The sequence below is a fragment of the Tarenaya hassleriana genome, unplaced genomic scaffold (assembly GCF_000463585.1).
Source record: "Tarenaya hassleriana unplaced genomic scaffold, ASM46358v1 Cleome29, whole genome shotgun sequence".
Classification (NCBI taxonomy): domain Eukaryota; kingdom Viridiplantae; phylum Streptophyta; class Magnoliopsida; order Brassicales; family Cleomaceae; genus Tarenaya; species Tarenaya hassleriana.
In genome coordinates, this window is record NW_010966092.1 from 534,607 (window position 1) to 544,931 (window position 10,325).

General features: G+C 36.0%; 1 protein-coding gene across 1 annotated transcript in view; it reads left to right on the forward strand.

Annotated features, from left to right (window-relative positions):
- Positions 1 to 9,216: 9,216 nt before the first annotated feature.
- The window catches only part of LOC104818503 (diphthine methyltransferase homolog), a 2,700-nt gene continuing 1,591 nt past the window's right edge, over positions 9,217 to 10,325 (forward strand). Inside the window, exon 1 of the mRNA XM_010548119.1 lies at positions 9,217 to 9,474. Within this exon, the coding sequence (XP_010546421.1) occupies positions 9,217 to 9,474 (258 nt within the window). The remainder of the gene's footprint in view (positions 9,475 to 10,325) is intronic.

Genomic DNA, 10,325 nt, shown 5'->3' on the forward strand with positions numbered 1-10,325 from the left:
TGACATGCATCCTTTTTTTTGAATCCTAAGGGTTATAAATTGGACAATTAACTAATGAATTGAATGAGAGTTTAATAATGAAGGCTATGCACGTATTAAGAGATAAATGAATATCAAGAGTTACTATAAATTCATTAATTCTCCATATAGATACCATGTATTTAAAAACAAGTTAATATAGACAATACTATACAGGTACATGGATCAATATTCATCCATATCTAATTAATTTTAATCCGATCAAATGTATCAGTTTTAATCAATTCTTTTTGAACAAATTAAATGTATTTATTTTTGAAATTGTCTATAAAATGATGTTCGTTATAAACAAAACGTAGAAGCACAAAATTTTTCTTTCTAATCTTACATTGTTTTAATTATAAAAAAAATCATTTTTGAGAAAATCAAGGAATGATTACTAATCTTGAACAGGTATGCTGATTTTTTTTTTAATCTAAACTGGTTTGAGTACATGGGGTAAGTAGCTGTTTATTTCTATGGATTTATATGTAAGTTACTGTATGTATATGTGTACTATATATATATGGAGAAATGGAATATATATATATACACACACACGAATATTCCTAGGAATAATGATTTTTTCGATTTAAAAATGTATGGACATATGTGTATTTAAGGTTTTCTTCATATATATTTCTTTTTTTACCAGAATTTTTTTCACGTTTATGATGTATACCACATTTTTTTTCCATAACCTATGGAACACGTAAAATAATTACAATAAATTTTATTTTTTCAGTGTCAGATTCGAATGCTTAATATTTTTTTCTATGTTTCCTTGGATTTTTATATAACTTCATTTTCATATAGTACAATCAAAAATTAATCGTACTCATTTATTTTTTTCCATAATCTTTGGTTTAGAAAAATATTGGTTATTATAACGAGTGGTTCTTCTAATGCATTTTTCGTTCAATCATAAATATATTATCGTGTAATAATCATATATAATAATTTATCTTTATAAAATGTAGGATAAAGAGATGTATATCCAAACAAAAGTGGTTGAAGTCCTGTTATAGAATGATTGGAACTATATATCTTCCTCAAAGTGTTCTCGCAAAGTAGAAAAATATGAGAGTACCCTTTTATGTGGGAATTGTGATTACAACTATGTTGTTGGTGTTTTGAGGTGACGTAGGGATGAGGACATCTTAGCCACTAGCGATGCATTGGACAAAAACTTGGACGAGAGCTCGGAGGAGACGGAATTAAGGCATGGAGCTAGGAGCTCAAACGGAATGCATGGAGCTAGGATCTCAAACATAGAAGGACGAGCTATCAAATCACAAGGTGATCCACGTCCAAGAAGAGCCAAGGATGGTTGTACAAAAACCGAAGGATGCATCTCTAAGTTTTTCGGGCCGAACCACCATTGACTCGAGCCAAAACACGAGCTCCATTCCCTTCGGATCAACCAAGACGTGAAACCTCATCTCCTTGCAAGATTAAGTGTCATCCAAGTCAAGACAAGTCACCAAAGGAAGCTTCTTGGATTGCAAGGAACCTCCAACAGCTAGTATCTTCTCAACCACTACCATTAATGACCAAGGCTCCACCTACCTTGCATGTAGATTGATCATTAATGTATTTCTAGCTGTTGCTACCTACTTAATCCTCTATAAATATGTTGTAAGAACTCCGTTTCGTGCAGATTGGTTGAATGAAAGTTTCTCTTTGTCGAGTTTAATCACTCCTTCTCGGTTTGCCCGATTTCGTGCTCGGTTTGTCCGACAATCTTGTCTTGGTCTGTCCGAGACCCTATCCTTCGATTTTTCATCCATTCCTCCACTTTAGGATTGAGTTCGAGTGCCAAGCTAGGTCTGTGATTGATCCTAAAGCCATCCCCTTTAACCACCGAAAGCCATCCTTCATTTCCTTGCGTGAGTTCGAGTGCCTTCGATCCGAAGTGCGGGTGATCGCGTTAAGGACTGTTTCTAACCATCCATCGCTGTGCTTACATCATTTTGGTATCAGAGCTTCAACCATCCACAGGACGTCGCAGCTTCCCCTCGGTGAAATCTCTCCATCTCTATACGTTTTCATTTCATATTGTTCGAAAAAAAAATCTGTTTCGGTTGTGTGCAGATTTTGGTGTTTATTAAGTGCGAGTTTGTTTGTGTTTTGCTGCGAGTTTGTGTTTATTGGTTCTTTATTCAACCCACAATATGTTTGTAATTTGATCAAGACGAAACTATTCCTTAGGTTGATCGAAAACTACTCGCAAACCTGATAAAAAATCTGTTCGAACATTGCTAAAAATCTGTTTTGTGTAGTATAGAAATCTGTTCGTGTTTTAGTGGGTATTTGTTTGTGTTTTTCATCGAATTTTACCTTCATTTGATCATCAATCAATCATCAATCCATCCATAATCTGTGCCGATCGAAATCTGATTCACGAAGTTGCTATTCACCCTCCGAACATTTGTTGTGAAACATTTATCTTGACGACGCATTAGAACCCCAACCTCGGATCCCGTAGAAGGCATTGTTAGAGAGCCTAGATATAGGCAGCGGGTTAGAACATATGAAGAGGGTATAGATTTTGAGGAACCATCTAGACATCGAAGTCTACCTAGATCAAGGACCAAACCTAACCATAGACGTTACCTTCCACCTCACCTTCTCCGAGAAGTGCGAAAGGATTATAGGTGTATAGCGCAAGGCAATAGGTCGGTAGAAGAATACTACAAAGAATTTAACCAACTTCGGGTCCAACTAGAGCTAGAAGGTGACGAGGAAATCGCAATAGATCATTTCATAGGTGGACTCCAAGAGCGGATTGCCCGCAAAGTTGAGAGGCATTCATACCGAAACCTCCAAGAGCTACTAGACAGCTTGCCAAATCGAGTACAAAAACCAACAAAATAGGCTATGTAAGGCTCAAGCCCGAAGTAGTATTCCAACACCAACATCAAAGACTATGGACGGGTCAAAGCGAGGTATAGAACGATATACTTTTGCTGAGTTGCAGGATCTTGTGCAGGAACTAGAACGAAAAATGAACAAGAAACAAGTGGAATCAAAGAATGACATAAACGTACTTATTCAAGTCTCCACAAAAGATAGATTCACGGGGACCGAAGATGAGCACAAGACGAAGGAAAAAGAATTCCAACAAGAGGAGGAAACACCAACTGTCCTACCAGGTAAAGAATCCATCCCTTCTTGTATTGCGTCTACTCATGAGACCACATGCCAGGAGCACCAGGAACAAGGACACGAGTATCTTGAGCATCGAGAAATGGCTATGACGGATGGCCCCGAGGACAAATCCATAGTGGTGACTGAGAAAAATGAAGTCATACTTGAAAAGGGACCTCCAGAAGCAGAGGATGACCAAAAAGAGACCGCCCAAGAAACCGAGAAAAACTTGGATGAAATGTCAAAGGAATCTGTACTTGAAAAGACCACAATGACATTGCAGAAAATATGCAAGAACTATACCGTGCTGCCCACAACTAAACTTCTGCAACACGGGACACAGGGACAAGAATTTGGGATCAATATCGATGGACTGAAGGACTACATGATAACCAAGGAACATCTAAAGTGGCCACCCGATAAGCATACGAGTCTCATAGGCTACACACTAGAAGATGATACTGGTACATTCGTTCCTCTTTACATTCTAGTTTATGACTCTTATTTTAACGATCATATAGTGAAGCTTGTGCAAGAAAAGGAAACGGTACAAATGGAATGCTCTTACAAAGAATTCCTCGGGTACACTTACTGCATTAACATAGCTACTTCCCTAGGAAATGTTTTTGATTTGCAGGTATTACAAACTTGGGAGAAGGACATTCGCTTGAATAAAAGGAAGGAAACCATGAGTTCAAACCCACAGGGAATGAATAGCCATAACGCCGGACTCATTGATATCAAGAATGACAAACTATTTGAACGTGAAAAGGCGCAGGAGCAAAGAATTCATATATGTGGCAAACCCCACAAGAAAAAACCCGACAAAGGTATTGAAAATATAAATTACATATTTAATGATGCTGACTTGGATCCTTTTGATATAGGTAAGCAAATTTCGAGGGCGAAATCTTCTGAAGAGGGAGGGAATGATGAGGACATCGTAGCCACTAGCGATGCATTGGACAAAAACTTGGACGAGAGCTCGGAGGAGACGGAATTAAGGCATGGAGCTAGGAGCTCAAACGGAATGCATGGAGCTAGGATCTCAAACATAGAAGGACGAGCTATCAAATCACAAGGTGATCCACGTCCAAGAAGAGCCAAGGATGGTTGTACAAAAACCGAAGGATGCATCTCTAGGTTTTTCGGGCCGAACCACCATTGACTCGAGCCAAAACACGAGCTCCATTCCCTTCGGATCAACCAAGACGTGAAACCTCATCTCCTTGCAAGATTAAGTGTCATCCAAGTCAAGACAAGTCACCAAAGGAAGCTTCTTGGATTGCAAGGAACCTCCAACAGCTAGTATCTTCTCAACCACCACCATTAATGACCAAGGCTCCACCTACCTTGCATGTAGATTGATCATTAATGTATTTCTAGCTGTTGCTACCTACTTAATCCTCTATAAATATGTTGTAAGAACTCTATTTCGTGCAGATTGGTTGAATGAAAGTTTCTCTTTGTCGAGTTTAATCACTCCTTCTCGGTTTGCCCGATTTCGTGCTCGGTTTGTCCGACAATCCTGTCTTGGTCTGTCCGAGACCCTATCCTTCGATTTTTCATCCATTCCTCCACTTTACGATTGAGTTCGAGTGCCAAGCTAGGTCTGTGATTGATCCTAAAGCCATCCCCTTTAACCACCGAAAGCCATCCTTATTTCCTTGCGTGAGTTCGAGTGCCTTCGATCCGAAGTGCGGGTGATCGTGTTAAGGACTGTTTCTAACCATCCATCGCTGTGCTTACATCATGTAGCGTCCAAAAATCTATAAATGTTTTTATAGATATCATACATAATATTTAATGATTTTGTTATTGTTTCAAATTCCGCTTTGAATGTATTGCAGATGATGGAGAAGACACAACAACTTTTGTTATCTTTGACAGAGATGAAAGGGAGATTATTAACCCTACAGCTTCTCATATTAAGGGCCATGATGTTAGTATTTTTTAAAGTTAATGAGATTGCATATAAATTCTCATTGATTTTTGCATTGAAATTTATTTTAATTTCTCCTTATTATATATAACTATAGTCTACTAAATATATAAATATATGATGTAGGATTCTGATATGGAAAGTGTGCATACTACCATCAAGGAGTCTATTGTTGGAAAGACTTTTAATTTTAATGTTAGAATAAATCACTTCAATTTTAGCAGCCGTTTTGAGAGTTTTACAGTGACCAGAGTATTGGAAGAAATAAGGTTACCCACTACAAAGGAACCTGAGGTAGATTTATACATATATTACACTTAACATGCATAATTTGATAAATACAACTTTTACATTCATCATTAATATACTTTAAGGTGATGAACATGAGATACATGTGTATAGAGATGGAAAACAAATGCTAGGTGTCAAGAGGTTTGTTATTTTGTGCTTTTATTTATATTATGTTGTAATACATTTGCCAAATAAAATGTATTTTAGAAATATTTATTTATGTAATCTATTTGAACAGAAAGAGCGTGAGTCATCTGTCGACTAAGATGCTTGATTTGCAATGGAACTCGAATGACTGTTACACGGCTAGGTAACAAAGTGATTGAGATAGAAATCATCACGGACAATCATATTGGACAAAAGGTTTTCATTCCTAGAATTATAATATGTCCAAGTGATACGAAATGACCATTCAAGATGAGAAGAATACAATTTCCCCTACGAATATGGTATGGGATGACAATCAACAAAAGCCAGGGCCAAACATTGAAAAGAGCAGGAATATATATTCCCAATCCAGTGTTTAGCCACGGTCAATTGTACGTCTCACTTTGAGGGTCACATCTTCTCAAGGACAAAGAATATTAAACTTACAAAGCACCAATGTTTGTTCAAATGAAGTGGAAAACATTGTATTCAAAGAGATATTCAACAATCTTTAAAAGTAAGTTATTGGTTTTATAAAACTAAAATGCGTTTATATGTATTATTGTTACTCAATCATTTTTTTTATTTTTTTTGGCTTTGACTGTATCTGGATGATACCTAAGCAATGACACTAATTGCAACCAACTCAATTCCATCAGGTCTGTCAATTAAAATTTATTATATTATGATAATACATATATATATGTATATATTCTGAATCTTATAAACACAACATATCTCCATTCAAAAAATAGAGATTTATACAAACGGATGGTGATTTGAAATTGCATTTAAAATCTAAAATACGTTTACATGTATTATTATTACTCAATAATTTTTGTTCTTTTTTGCAGTATCTGGATGATAACCAACCACATTCATACAAACTAAATGAAGTCAAGCCAATTCCATCAAGTTTATCAATTAATATTTATTACATTTATTATATTACATATATATATATATATATATATGTTTGATATTATAAAATTTATAAATACGATATATCTCAATTTAAAATATAGACATTTAGATGGTGTTCTGAGGTTGAATTTGAAATTTAAAAGCTTCTAAACATTATGTGTGGTTAGTCTTGTTGGTTTAGTGCTCTATGATGTACTGTTTATGAGCTTTATTTAGATACATTTGATGTATTGATACTTTCTATGGTTTATGAGAGTATTTGATTCATTACATGTTCTTGCATACTAAATGTGTTATGAAATCTATGTATCATTATGAATGATACTTAACTCCCTAGTCTTGTGTCATTATGAGAATGATGACATAATAAGACTAGTATGATGTGTGATTGTTGATCATATAGATGATCATAGGTATTTGGATACGATCACAATCATAGGTATTCGTTGGAGAACGAAATACTGGATTGACCCGCATGAGATTGTCACATGGACTAGCGTCATGACTTGAATCTCATATGACGGTTCCATGATTGGATCCTAAGACCTGAGATATCTACGGAATCCAACATGAGGAGTTGCGTACTTTGATTACGTCAAACGTCCTGCGCAACAGGAGGACTATAAAGGCGTGTATCAGGTACGAAACGAATCATGTGCTGGATTGTAGATAGTCAAGACGGGATTTATACCTCTCGTAAAAGAGAGAGATATCGCTGGGCCCCTCGTGTGAGCGAGACTGTAGAAATGTGTGGCCGCACTATAGACGAACGTCGTCTATTTCAGACAGTCGAACTCAGTGAACGAGAAAGCAGTCGAATCAGATAAGGTGGTTTGTCCATGCCTTATGTTCGACGTATGATATCGCGATACAAAAGGATCATCAACCGGAATCTCACTGGCGTTCGTATGATCACGAACAAACTCTATTCGAGATAGGTAGTCATAGTGTCTTGCTAGAGACCGCCTATGACTTGTGTAACCGAAATAAGAGATTTCGTGTTATACTGCTATATCGGATGAGCCTACAGGGTCACACACACAGGAAAGGACGAATGCGCGAAAAGAGACGAGAAAATCCCGGTGGAGCGGAGGCCAGACCGACCGGTCCAGAAGGTCTGGACCGATCGGTCCAGCTAACCCAGACCGATCGGTCTAGACGTAGACCGGTCGGTCCAGAGGTAACGTGTGAGGTCGGAAATTGTTCCAGACCGATCGGTCCAGACGTTAAAAAGCTCCAGACCGATCGGTCCAGACGTCGGGATTTACTAAACTCGCTCTAATTAGGGTTTTAATGAGGGGAAACTTAGGGAATGCCACCGAACTCTTTTGGCACGAATTTCAGACCCTAGGGAGAGGTTTGGAGAGTGAAAAACCTAAGAGAAAGATCCCTGAATCCTTTGCGCAAAGAAGAAAGCGTTCTTCAGTCCTAGCAGACAAGTTTCAACCGTTGGAATCCTTTCCGCCGTGTGTATACGTGTAGAGGGCAAGGTATTCTTCCTGCATACAGTGATCGGACGAACAGATCAATTGATACAGACCCCGGATCGATTGAGGTAAGCGTTCTAACGTTTCTGCAAGATCATGCATGAAAGGTTCTAGGGTTTCATCAAAATTTTTGTTTTACATCCGCTGCGCAAACCCTAGAATCGATCTCTTAGGAATTAGATTCGCTCATGAGATCCCAGGAAAACCCAACAAGTCTTACCAAATAGAATTAGATATGATCGACAATATACATAGAAGCCAATAAAATCGATATCAAAGATTACATTTATGGTTTATACCGTGATTGTTATATTGTTTTATGTTATAATATGTATATATAGTTGGTGAACGTGAAAGATTGAAGAGTGTTTTTTGGGTTCTTTTTGTGTTGGATTTTTAACCTAACTCATCTAATGAATATTAAAAAAATATGCAGAATCTGAAGAAAGAAGAAGAAGCAGAAGTTATGCAGAAAAGCTTAGTACTGATATGGTTAGTGCTTATGTGTATATGACAGTTACATATCCATGTGCCGTTGTATGTTTCAATTTTAATAAGATAGGATTTTCTAGATTTGTAATAACTGTTCAATAACGGTTATATTTGGCTCTATCGATGTGCCGTTGTATTAGTGACTTAGCAAATTATTACAGAATGTGTGTTTTCTTAAAGGTTGTGTATATAATGAAGTGTATATGTGTAATGTATTATTGTGAAATATAAAAAGGGAAGTGTGTTTGTATTGTGTCAGTGTTTTGATTTATAAAAGTTATAATTTTGTTTAAAATACGTACCAAGACATTTGCATAAATTTATACTACAAACATTTATTGTTCTAACCTCTTGGTTAAAACACCAAGAATTTGTATCAGATTGTTGAAGAAGATATTTGATTTGAAATAACGAAATCTATAAAACAATCTATACACGATATACTTGATTTGCAGAAACCACTATAATTGTTTTTTTACACAATAAATTTTATTTGGGTATATTTTTAGTTATGAATGAATCATTTCACCATGTATAATAATTAAATTAAATATGTCGAAAAAATAAAATTCTTTACCTTGGTCTAAATACTAATTAGACCAATTTAAAGGAGTGCTCTCGATAGTGTTGATTATTCGATTTATTCCTGTTGATGTTAACCATACCAGCGCAGGACAGATCATACCTTTTTTATATGATGAAGCTTGTGAGATGTTTTCCGTTCCGGTCGAACTTAATCCTATATCTATCCAATATGACGAACTGATGGTGAAGGAGAGTCCAAAAAGAGCAGTGGATAAAGAACATAAGAATCCAGATAAAATTGTGAATGAGAATAAAGAAGATGGTGGGATATATGAGAAAAGTCCAGACGAAGATGTGAATATGAATAAGGAAGATGGTGGAAAATCTGAGAAGAGTCCAGACGGAACTACAAATATGAATAAAGAAGATGATGGGATATGTCAGAAGAGTCGAAACGAAACTGCGAATATGAATAAGGAAGATGGTGAGAGATCTGAGGTTTGACGATCAAGATAATCTACAAATAACAATGACAATCATTATTACTATTTCACTACTACAAAATATATTTTACAAGAATAAGCTGTATATTATAAACATCATATTTAACAACAAAATAGTTCAGTCCATTATGATATAATCAAAGATGTTGTTCTACAAGCCCGAATTATGTTTATCTACTTTGTATATTATAATCAAAATAGAATATTAACTACGAATCTCCATTCAAATGACAGATCAAACTACAAAATACGAGATAAAAAAAGAACGAAGCAAGGACTATAGATCGGAGATAGAGAGTAATTTATTTTACAAAAATCTAAACAATAAAAAGCGAATTGTGAGTAGTTTCCAAGAGTCGAACACAAACACGGCGATGGAGAAAAAGCACAAGTTAGATATATATGAGTTTTGATCGAGAGACAAATCCAAAAAGGATGTTGGATGATTCAAAAATATTAAAAAAAATTCATTGCAATTTAAAATATAAATTAGACATTCAAAAATAAAAAATGTTTAAAACTATAACATTAATAATATTTTTTAAAAAATATATAGCTATTTTTCAGATCGCGCGATACGCCCGGGTTAGTAACTAGTTTATAAATTAATTTAAGAGTGAACAATACGTTTGATAAAATTGACAATAGTTCTATTTTCATAGAACAGTAGGCAATTTAGTCATTTCAAGTCCGTGGACAACATTGAACCGAAACGACGCCGTCTTAGTCCGTAAAGACGTTTAACCTTTATGATTGGCCCGCCGTGAAAAGTGTGTCGCCATGGAGGCAGCGCATTGCTATCTCGACGGGAACGCAGACGCCGTAGAATTCTGCCTTCTGCAAGAT